We start from the raw sequence: 11,879 nt of genomic DNA, 5'->3' as shown, positions 1-11,879 counted from the left end.
GTCCTCACGCGACACACAAAGCCATGCTCAGTTCACACCGTACTTACTGTTTTTCATTGTATCGTATTATATTTATGGCTTAGGGTATTTTATTCATATAAATAGCCATCCATTCTCTTTACCGCTTCTCCTCACTAATTATTAATTATTTTGATCTGTTTTATCAGATATAAACATGTTTGTGGCTATGTTATCCATGTAAAGCACTTTGAGAGGCCTCTATGAGATACAATATAAACAAATTTCCATTTACTTTATTAATTAAGTAATAATATTAATAATAAGTACATTTCAAATTTATTTTTACAGTCTAGCAGAAAACAACAGCAAAATGTCAAGCTAGAAAATTAAAAAATGAAAATACTGTAATGCCCTTGTATGAGGTCAAGGCTCACACAGTCGCTGATGCTTTTCAGTCGCTTTATTCCTAGAAGCAGTCACCGTTAACAGAATGCGCAATTCACGCCCCACGCACTCCACGTGCAGACTCGCTAACTGCAAGCTTAAAGTTGAAGCTTTAAGTGTCCATTTTGCTTTTTCATGTGAACTGTTCCTTTGACCGTGGTCAAGCTAGCCTCCACTCGTAAAAGCTTCCGGCTCACACTCAAGTGTTCAGATATCGCAATACTTCAAGATTCAAGAGGTGAAAGCTGTTTGAAAAGTCGAGAGGTTATTGGAAGCGCCAACTTTTAACTGGCCAAAAGCCGTCTAAGTGTCCGACATTAAAAAAATAATAATAATTTGCATGACTTCTTCGCACAAAGTCCAGCAATTAGACGGTGACCAAAGTGCGTTTATTGTCTGGTATTGGAGGAAAGCAACAAGCTGTTGAGTGGAGACGTGCCAACGTTTACGCTACTGCTGGACAGGTGAGCGGCCATTTGGCAAATAAACACTGATATAAAGACAGTTTATGACACAAGTCGGAAGATTCAAATGTGTGACCGTGAGTAAATAACGTTTCGTAAGTAATTAAAGCTTATCGATACCGAGAATGACGTTCGTATCAGTCCCAGTGGCGTTTTTATTTTACAACGATAAACTGTAAGAATGTTCTACATTAGCTGTCCAATTAAGTTTACAACGGATATCATGAAATGTTATCGTCCGATTTAGGATAGTATCGTCTCGTATGTCGACGTCAATGCAAACTGTGATTGCTAATCAATTAGTTTCGGCATTTACGTGCTCGCCTGTACAGTAGCCGACTACTTTTATTGCAATTAGGTATTACAGCTACTATATCTGTCTGTGTGTTTCTCAGTGTCATCAAATGCAGATTTTTTGGGGGGCTAAATGTATTTTGTTTGAGCGTTATGATTATTATTTGAACTGAACTTTCAGGATATTTTCAGGTGTACAGCCCATTTTGCAGTTCTTGAGGAGCCAGCTTTGCCCAAAATGGCCAACTCCGACATACAAAAGTATCAACACTATAAAAGCAGCGCGTTCAATTCAGGTGAGTTCCACAAAGTGACTGCAGTAGGTTTATGATCAAATTAGTAATTCAAAAACATACTGTTATCTGGGTCCCCCCCCCCCGCAACAACCCAAAGAGCCTCCCGTTGGGCCAAAAGAGCTGATCACCAGATATCGAAGCGGTAAGACCCATGCTGTGTCCTTGCTGCATCAACTGGCCCAGACTTTTCAGTTCCAGCTGGAAATCAAGGAGACAGTGACCACCGGTAAAGTAGCGAGTGTATGACATCATATATAGTACAAGTACACCACTATCTTTTTGATGGCCTTTGTCAAATCAGCATTTTGAGACAGTAAGTAGGAAGACGCATACTGATTTCTGTGACTTGATTTACATTGCAAATCCAAGTGCCCAATTCTTATTTAATGCCTGTATTTAGATTCGATAGATTTCAAGTGACACACATCCGATATGGCTTTGTTTAAACTGACGGAACTCATGAAACAACCTGCATGCGTATACACCCAAAATATCTCCACAACAAGTGTCAACAGCAGGCAGTGATAACACAGTAGATTACTTAAATACTAAACCTTACATATGACATAATGTTTAGTAGGCCCGGGTGGACTTATTTAGGGTAACCTTGCATCATCACTCCACTAGTCAGCTGGCAATAATTTTTGCTTGGTTAATGATGGACATACATCAAATGCAGAATATTTAGACAATATTTAAATGTGCTTTCACTGTACTTTACATTTACAGCGGGAGATTTTTATTGTGTCGTTAGTGATATCTAGCTCACATTGACAGTATAGCCGATCTTTTGCAGATACCCGCTACATATTGGAGTTTTACTCACATTTGAAGGACGCCTATTCCAAACTGAAGACATCTGATTGCGTGCATTTTATTTATTTATTTTTTTTTCAATTTATGCTGACTTGATGCACATCCCAACTGTGCCACTAAATTGTGTCACTAAAGCCTTATTGTCCATTCTGACACTTCAGCCAACGTAACTGGGTTATTGTTCGCCTTTTGCGTGCTTGTCGACGGCGTCAAGTACAAGACCGGCATGGGGACGACAAAGAAGGCGGCCCGGCTCAAAGCAGCCGAGCTGGCTCTACAGGACCTGCTGCCCAAGTTGGAGAAAGACAAGGCTGACCTTCCCAAAATGTCAGGTCAGGCTAGTAGATCGAAAAAATATCGGAGTTGGGAACGGTTGATAGGCAGAGGCTACAAAGCTTGTGAAGCCTGACTAAATCATGTACAGTGGTTCATCCAGAGATGAACACCCCCGAAAATGGTACAATTTGAAGTGCAACCAAAATTATTCTGGAAATTTACAGTAGGCCACAAAAGTCAAACAAAACTTCAAACCATCACAATGCGTGACTTAAAAATAAGCAATTATTGTACAAGAAGCTGCTCCCTATGAAAGTATTTTATTTGATTGTTTTGTTCCTTTCCAGCTTTCCCCCCATTTCAACCGGTCAAAGACGAGCCCTCCCAGTCAGAGATTCAAGCCGTCAGGCTTTTTCGTGGTAGTCCATCCTTTTAATGTGCTGCTTTTCCTATTTTCACTGATATTTCTGATTTGGCGCTCGTGTCTGCTACATGGATGCAATTAAGCCTCCTTAGATAAACAAGTAACTTGTACTTTTACTCATGTTACTTGGCAGAGAAGAAGAGTCCCGCTAACCTCCAGATACCAAACTCTGTCAGGGATCAGCTCACCAATTTGATTAACAGCCACCCGCAGTTCTCCGCCTGTGCCACCTCCGTCGCGGCATTCGTCATTCAGACTCGTGAGTGTTGCTGTCACCTTTAACACACCAAACTATTATGCAGATAAAATTCAAGTTGGAGATTGTTGTTGTTGTTTATGTCACTCCTATACATTTCAGGAAGGTTTAATAATTATTTTCCCATCTGAGCCACATTAAAGGAAAAATACAGACTCGTTGAGTAAACTATATGGGTATAAAAGGAGAAAAACTCACGGTGTGCGTGCCGTTATCCCCTGACCTCAACCCTATTAAGAGCCTGTGGAGCATCCTTAAGAGGAAGATCTGTGGATAGCAGTGCATCTCCAAACAGCTACTCTGGGAGGCAGTTCTTGCATCCTCAAATGGAATTTAGTCCAATGCTTATTTCATTTTAAACACAATATATTTACTCAACTGCAGAGTACCAGGCGTCCACGGTTGCAAAATGCCAAGAATTGAAGTGATGTCTTCTACAGTCCACTGTGTGACGAGGGCAAGACTGAGAGATAAGAAAATATAAAAAGGATCTAAAAAAAAAAAAAGCATTTCATACTTCAGAAAAAATTGAATGCATAAAAATACAGTAAATGATGATGATAAAATGTCATTTGTTTTAAATTCTACTCTTTTTATGAAGTGTATTTGCAAAACGCAACTGCTTGCAATCTTAGTTGTAGTTGAAATTGTTCCAACCATGACTGTGGGTTTGTAATTTTTTTTGCAGGGAATTTTAATACCGTATTTTCGCGACCGTATGGCGCACCGTATTAAAAGGCGCAGTCTCAGTTATGAGGTCTATTTCTGTATTTAACACACACATAAGGCGCACCGCATTATTGGGCGCAGGCATGGTAAAACATTTGCACTATTTGCATATCTGTTGTTGACCAATACTGGCCACTCATGCCAGAGTAGCATCTGCTACATTTGCACACTGATTCAGGAGTATCTGCAACATTTGCACAATCAACATTGTCCCAGATTATTGCACTACTCGCTTGAAGCCTCGGCGCCCTTTGCACAATGGTCATTGCACCGGACTACTGCAATATTAGTCTTTCGAACTGCTCTAAGTGCTAGAGCAGTTTTTTTTTACCGGCATTACCAGATAACTAGCAACCCTTTATTGCTCAGTGACTGTTTTTTGTCAATGTCTTTATGTCTCAAAAGTGTTCTCTGTCAATTGACAGTCTGTTGTCGTACTAGAGCGGCTCCAACTACCGGAGACAAATTCCTTGTCCTTCCTCGGACAACAGTCAAAACAGATACCTTAGCCCAGGCATCCACTTGCGAATCATGGATTCGTTGATTTAAAAAAAAAAAAAATTTTAAATAAATTATTTAGCGGCTGCTTGATTCCCATGTTCCTCCGCGTAACTGATAGGTTGCAGTTTAAACTGTGCTTCGTAAATCGTGCCATTTTGGGGCAATATAGCCAATATATACCTACTGGGGGCGTGCCTTTAGCGTCCTCTTTCACGCGTACCCTTTCCCCTTTTAACGTCCGCATGCTGTCCTCAAGTCACGTCCGCCTTTCCTCTATATAAGCAGCATGTCGGCAGGAAATGCTCCCAGTCAGTCAAGCGGAGCGCTCATCAAAGTCACACAACAACATTTACAGATTTTGGAACTCTGTGCACACATAAGGCGCACCGCATTATAAGGCGCCCGTCCATTGTGGAGAAAATTTAAGACTTTTAAGTGCGCCTTATGGTCGTGAAAATACGGTACTTAAATATTTTCCATTGCATCTGTATTAGGGAAAGCTGTTTAATTGTGGGTGGGGGGATAAATTTAATTCATTATACTTGTACAATCAACTTTTATATTAACATATTTTGATTTTTTTTTCCCACAAATAGTGACTATTTAAATTATGAGGCTAGGTAGATGAAAATAGTTTTTTGCCCCCTTTTTTATGTATGCATTATATTTAGATTTTGAATAATTTGTTTCTTTTATTTTTAAATGTATATTTCATGATGTTAATTATATATTACAATATATGTAGATTTTTATGCGTTGCTGCTATTAATTGTTTGCCCATTTTTATTCTCTGAGGGGAGAAAAAGGCGTTACATAGAGTACTGCTATTTGTTTAAAATTGATGACTGACCCAGTGATTAGGGCTTGGCATCTTACTATTTGAGGAAATAGAATAGTCTTGTACACAAACAAATTCTGGATATTATACTGTGCTCTCTTAGAATTCTTTTTATTTGCTTTTTGCAGCCACTAGTTGTGACGTGGTAGCCATCGGCACCGGCAACTACAGCACCAATGACGGCACGTCAACAAATGGACGCGTTGTGCACGACTCTCATGCGGTGGTCACTGCCAGGAGGTCTCTCATGAGATTCCTCTACCAGCACCTGCTGATGTTCTTCAGCAAAACGACGCACCTGGTAGAGAAGTCCATCTTACAGCACAGTGGCAACGACCTCCTCAGCCTGAAGAGTGGCACCACGCTGCACCTCTACGTCAACCAAGTGCCCCAGGGCGCCGCTCAGATGACCACCACACTGTGAGTACTCACTGAAGAATTGTGGTTCGGAACACGAGTTGTAGCATGTGTTGTACTTTGATGTATTTGCAGGTCCCTGAACCCGCTTTCCATAACGGCATGGCAGATGAACAATGAGATGAGCCTGCACCTGTCAGTGGAGGGAAAGGTGTTGTACCATTATTCTGTGGAAATTTGCATCTTGTAAATATTATTACTTACGGGCACCACGGTGAGTTAGTTGTTCGCACTTCTGCCTCACAGCTTTGAGGTTGTGGGTTTGACTCTGGGTTCTGGCCTTTCCGCTGAAATTAGCCCATCCCGTGTAAGTCAGTGAATATATATTCCGCCCCATATAGACAGTGTTTCATACACCACACTGTGTGCATGTGGCGCATGAACACATCACCAAACACAAAATACACAGTCACCGCCACGGTGTCAACAACTTAACAGAGCAATCGAGTATGTGTCGGAAGCTAACGCTAATTTGATTATTCATTAAAACACAATGCAGCTCTGTTTACCTTTTGGCTTTGACATAATAGCAGGGGTGTTGCACCTGTGGGAGGATGAGTGTTTGTGCTTTAAAGTGGTTCAATATCTTAGCCCAGCCCAGCAGATCATGTTATGGGCAGGTAAACTCTTGGTGGGGTTGGTTATTATGTAAATTAGCCCCACATTTATGTAACACTGCGCAGAAGTGTAGAACAGCTCACTCACTGACACATTTTCACAGATTTACCTGGCGTATAATTTCCTACTTGATGGATGGGCAGGCATTATACAAGCTATCAAAATAAAAAAAATTTAAACACAATACGTAATCCGTTAGTTTGACAGTAAACTTAAACTGGGAGTGACAATAAACAGTTTCACTACATGCCAAACTGCTGCTTATTGTGAAGTCAGTTGAGTTCACTGCCCATACAACGCTCATAATTCAAAATACGAAATCAGCGGAATGACTATCTCGAAAAACCCGTACTTCAGGTCACTTGTACCTCAAGAGACCACTGTATAATCAACTGAGTGTGGCAGGGAGAGGTTGAAAAACAAACATTCCCTTATGTGACTACTGACATGCTTCCTTCAAGGAGTTCTCGCTTTTCTCCACCGCCCTCGAGCTCCCGAGCACCAAGATGGTCACTGTGTCGCCGATGGACAAAATCACTCAGTGGCAGGTGCTGGGCTACCAGGGAGCCTTGCTAAGCCACTTCATAGAACCCGTCTATGTTCAGACAATCCTCGTGGGCAAGTGGATGCTCCATTTAACCATCTCATCATACTGTATCATCATCATCATCAATCATTGCATTTAACAAACCCCTCCAGGTGACTCGGGTGGCGGGGACATCCGCGGCGTGGAGATGACGGTGAACCGCCGCACGGAGGGCATCACCACGCAGCTGCCCATGTTCTACTGCATGATGAGGCCTCAAATCAGCACAGTGCCCTCTGTGGCCGCCAGTAGTCCCGCCAACGGCCCGGTGACATACGGTTTCAACTGGAGCGAAGGCGACCGTTCCATCGAGGTGGTGGACGGTCTGAATGGCAAGACCATCGACGAGTAAGTGGGATACTAAGTCTTTTTCCTTTATGTTTTGTCGTTCTACAAGTTGTGAGCTGATCAGAAACACTAATTTTCTGTATGGCTTATCCTCATTTGGTTCGCGTGTGAGCTGGAGCCTGTCCCTGCTGACTATTGCTGAGAGGCGGGTACACCCTCGACTAGTGGCCAGGGAAAATATAGACACAAAGCCATTCACACTGATATTCTCACCTAAGGACAATTCAGACTTTTGTTCAACCATAGAGACTCGCCTGTCCAGTACTTTTGTGCTGCTTTGTTGCCAATCAGGTAATCGTATCTGAAATAGGTCTCCCTTCAAGAGTGGATCTGCTCTGGCGAGCCGCCTGTGCAAGGCAGCGATGCTGCACCGCTTCAAGTTGGTGGCAAAAGAGGCCCAGAGGCAGGACCTGCTAGCCGCAAGTTCATACAGAGAAGCCAAGGTAACCCTGAAGAACCCTTCTCCTGTTTTCATTGAACACATCTATTACAGTGTTAACATGATTTATTGCTCCCCCCCTCCCCTTCCACACGTAATGTTTGTATGGTACATTGCCATCTTTCTTGCTCACTGAAATGCGTGACACGTTTGCCTTTAAATTATTGCTGATGGAATTATAGTAGCATAATAACTTAATTTCTTGTGTATAATGCGCATTCATGTATAATACGCACCCCCAAAGTTGACCTAAAAATTCTGGAAAACCCTTCTACACACACACACACACACGTATTTTTACAATGCATGATTTTGCTTCTACCCAAATGATCAAAACATGAATCTGTATTGTTAGTTTTTTCAAAGTATTATTCTGAAGTTAAGCACTTTATTTTAACACGTAATGCTTTTTTTATTTACTTGATCTTATTTTGAAATTCACCACCCTACTTTTATTTGTGCGCATATGTTTGATTACCCAGGCAGAATTTGTAAGATGGGTACAATTTTTTTAAAGAAAACGTGAAGAGCTGGCGAAACACATTTAATTTCATTTTATTGGATTCAAATTAATCTGTCAAGCATTTCAGAAAAGTATTATCCATCCATCCATCCATCCATTTTCTGAGCCGCTTCTCCTCACTAGGGTCGCGGGCGTGCTGGAGCCTATCCCAGCTGTCATCGGGCAGGAGGCGGGGTACACCCTGAACTGGTTGCCAGCCAATCGCAGGGCACATCGAAACAAACAACCATTCGCACTCACAGTCATGCCTACGGGCAATTTAGAGTCTCCAATTAATGCATGTTTTTGGGATGTGGGAGGAAACCGGAGTGCCCGGAGAAAACCCACGCAGGCACGGGGAGAACATGCAAACTCCACACAGGCGGGGACGGGGATTGAACCCCGCACCTCAGAACTGTGAGGCTGACGCTCTAACCAGTCGGCCACCGTGCCGCCGAAAAGTATTATCATTAAACAAAACATAACCATGAAGAAATTAATGATGGTTGTTGTTCAGTCATCAGTCGTATTATTTATTAAAAAAAAACAAAAAACAAAACTACATTTCACAAATTCTGCCAGGGTATGTAAACATGAGCACAACTGTACATACAGTATATGCAGTCATGCGTACCCCTGTCATGTTGGAATGAAAGTGTAGGCTTCCCCTTTTTCATAACCCCTAGGTGACGGCATACATTTATAAAAATTTTCATTTTCCCCTATACCTATGTATAATGTGCACTATAGACTTTTGACAATTTTTGGGGGAAAAATTGCACATTATACACGAGAAATTACGGTTGTAATTATGTCCTGTTTTTGTCCATGAAGAGTGCGGCGAAGCCGTACCAGGCGGCCAAAAATGTGCTGAGAGTGTACCTGATGCAGCAAGGCTTTGGTTCTTGGCCAGACAAGCACAAGGTCAACGATGACTTCACCATGTAGATTTTCAAACAAATGGTTCGAATAAGAACTCTGCCATGTTTGTTTCTCATTGTTGAGGTCGTCAAAACCTATGGTTAAATATCTTGTATTTAGGACAACGTTTATAATACATCTGCACCAAATGTTTACAATTTGTCAGATTGCAGATTGCAAAGTTGCTTCTTTTAGTTGTAAGCACAGCACATGTGCTTCTTAAATTGTTAAATGTTTCTGCTGTAGGAAACAAAGTCACTCTTTCTGAGGTGTGTATCGGAAACGACCTGTCCCTTTTCATTTTTGTTAACTTTCGAATTATATTTGCATATCAGCAAGCGTAGTGTCTGAGCAGTGGGTAAATGTTATAACGCTTGTAAAACAGCATCCAAGCTGTACCGTTTGAGTAAGAGTTTGAGGTTACATGTATCATTGCATTCCAACATAAAAATATATATGCCGGAAATTGTGGGGAACAGTGTTAATTTTGTTGATGAAAATGTTTCATCATAGTCAAGGACTTTTTTAAAAAAAAAAAAAAAAATTCTGACGAGACGATGACTACATAAAAAAATTATTTCCATAGACCAAGACGATGATGAGGTGTATTGACATTTTTTGTCAATGAATAAAAAGGAGACGTAAATGCTTGCCAGAGACTAGATCCAATCAGAACAAATTTTATTTTAAGAGGCGGGAGAAGTTAACGAGAACAAATCCGAATGGTATCTTAATGAAGTAAAGTAAGCCAGTGTGTTCCTTTACACATTCGTAGAGTTTTCAGTTCAACTTGGTCAGTTGTTCCAAACATTTTATACCATAAAAATATTTGGACCAGACTTGGCACCAGATAAACGAGAAAGATAACTGTTTATTATGTGCGCGAGCTAGCAAGCTAACAAGGCGGCAAGCTCGCTGGTACGGCGTCGTCGACAGCGATGCATCAGGGTAAGTTAACTGTTTAATGGACACAGTGCCAGTCAGCTTGTGGCTGTGGCTGCCTGCCGTAAAAGAGCCACTGGCAGTCAGGAATGTACGTGATTGACAGCTGAAGGGGCTCATTCAGCCAACACGCCCACACTGTCCTGCACCTGGAGGGCGGGCTCTATTTTTCATGATTTAGGAAGCAGATTTTTATTTATTTTTTTATTCATTCTAATTACGCAGACTTGTTTACAAAAGTTTTCCATGTGGTGCTTCAAATTTCCAAGGCATTTTTCGGGTGGGTTTACTAGGCCTTTAAATGTGAAGCAAGCCTTAAAAAGTCTTCAGTATGGCTTCCTTCAAAGCAGAACAGAACCCTCTCTTAGTGCGCGGCCACTTAATCTCAGTCTGTGATTTGTTTTGTTTGTGTTATTGCGCAAGCACGCAGGAAACACACTTAGGTTTCCTGTGTGTTTGTTAGTATGAGACATTATTAACTTTGCTCAGTCTCATCAAACGGAAAGTTTTCTTATTTCATGACTTACAAGAGGAATATGGAATTGTGTGCGAGGATCAAGGCGTTTTGATTGTATGTACAACTCCAATTTTACTTTTTTTCTTTTTATTTTAATTTGAACCAAACTCTTACAGGTACTCCATCAATAATAATCATATGTCAGTATGGACTGAATACATTTAGGATTGATGGAGATGACTTGTCTATAGTATAACTTATAACTAATTTACACTATGAACAAGTAAAAAAACTGTACAGTATATAAAGTGTTATGGCTGTATTACTATCATTTATTCATGTATTCTGTAAGGACTCATCAGGATTATTTTATTGCAAATTTTGTACATTTAAAGGAGACATGTTTTTTTCCCCCCAAATTTAAAACAGTTCCTAGGTTTCTTAAAAGGTCTCTGGTGCGAGCCTCCATGAAAACAAAGTAAAAGCATTTATTTGTAATTTCACTAGTATAGGCAGTACTTCGTCATTACACTTGTTAATTTGGGTGCAGATCAGTGCATGTGGCACTTGCAGTGGACACGTCAACAAACACAAAAAGAGGCTTCAACCCATTTCCACTCCTCGTTGAAGTTTACTGTCAAGCTAAACATAAAACAAAAAATTACGTGTGTATTGAAAACAACCACATAGCTTTGCCTTAGTGAAGTACATTTGGCTTATTGCTAACAAACAATGCAAAATAGCAAAGAAAGTCTAACGAATAGCATCGGTGTTGGGGAGTTAAACTTATTACTGTTACAACTGTGTGAACACAAACAGTGGAGCAACACATGTAGAAAAACAAATAGAACTACTTTCAGGCATATAGTCTTCATCCTCCCCAAAGAACAACTATTATTACAGTGGCTTACTTAGAAGTGACCATTTCCATGTATTTCCATATTTCTGTATTATACTGGCGGCACGGTGGACGACTGGTTAGCACATCTGCCTTACAGTTCTGAGGACTGAGGTTCAAATCCCAGCCTCGCCTGTGTGGAGTTTGCATGTTCTCCCCGTGCCTGCGTGGGTTTTCTCCGGGCACTCCGGTTTCCTCCCACATCCCGAAAACATGCGTGGTAGGTTGATTTGAAGACTCTAAATTTCCCTTGGGTGTGAATGTGAGTGCAAATGGCTGTTTGTTTATACAGTTGTGCCCTGTGATTGTCTGGCGACCAGTTCAGGGTGTACCCTGCCACGCAGGCATGGGGAGAACATGCAAGCTCCACACAGGCGGGGCCGGTGATTGAACCCCGGTCCTCAGAACTGTGAGGCAGACGCTCAAACCAGTCGCCCACTGTGCCGCCGAGA

General features: G+C 41.4%; 1 protein-coding gene across 3 annotated transcripts; it reads left to right on the top strand.

Annotated features, from left to right (window-relative positions):
- Positions 1-413: 413 nt before the first annotated feature.
- adad1 (adenosine deaminase domain containing 1 (testis-specific)) lies at positions 414-10,651 on the top strand. 3 transcript variants are annotated; one of them, XM_061788630.1, is made up of 13 exons: positions 415-643; positions 765-869; positions 1,356-1,459; positions 1,557-1,685; positions 2,437-2,607; positions 2,899-2,970; positions 3,109-3,234; positions 5,428-5,719; positions 5,792-5,867; positions 6,796-6,952; positions 7,034-7,268; positions 7,579-7,711; positions 9,044-10,650. In XM_061788630.1, the coding sequence occupies exons 3-13, from the start codon at positions 1,402-1,404 to the stop codon at positions 9,155-9,157; spliced, it is 1,563 nt and encodes a 520-aa protein (XP_061644614.1). In that variant the 5' UTR covers positions 415-643; positions 765-869; positions 1,356-1,401; the 3' UTR covers positions 9,158-10,650. The 3 variants fall into 3 exon arrangements, with proteins under 3 accessions (XP_061644616.1, XP_061644615.1, XP_061644614.1); XM_061788632.1 differs by having other exon boundaries at positions 414-869; positions 2,899-2,967; positions 9,044-10,651; XM_061788631.1 differs by having other exon boundaries at positions 414-869; positions 1,345-1,459; positions 9,044-10,651.
- Positions 10,652-11,879: the final 1,228 nt, after the last annotated feature.

Source organism: Phyllopteryx taeniolatus, chromosome 10 (assembly GCF_024500385.1).
Source record: "Phyllopteryx taeniolatus isolate TA_2022b chromosome 10, UOR_Ptae_1.2, whole genome shotgun sequence".
In the NCBI taxonomy this organism is placed as follows: Eukaryota; Metazoa; Chordata; class Actinopteri; order Syngnathiformes; family Syngnathidae; genus Phyllopteryx; species Phyllopteryx taeniolatus.
The sequence above is the reverse complement of the archived record's forward strand: the minus strand, read 5'-3'. Positions and strand labels throughout refer to the sequence as shown.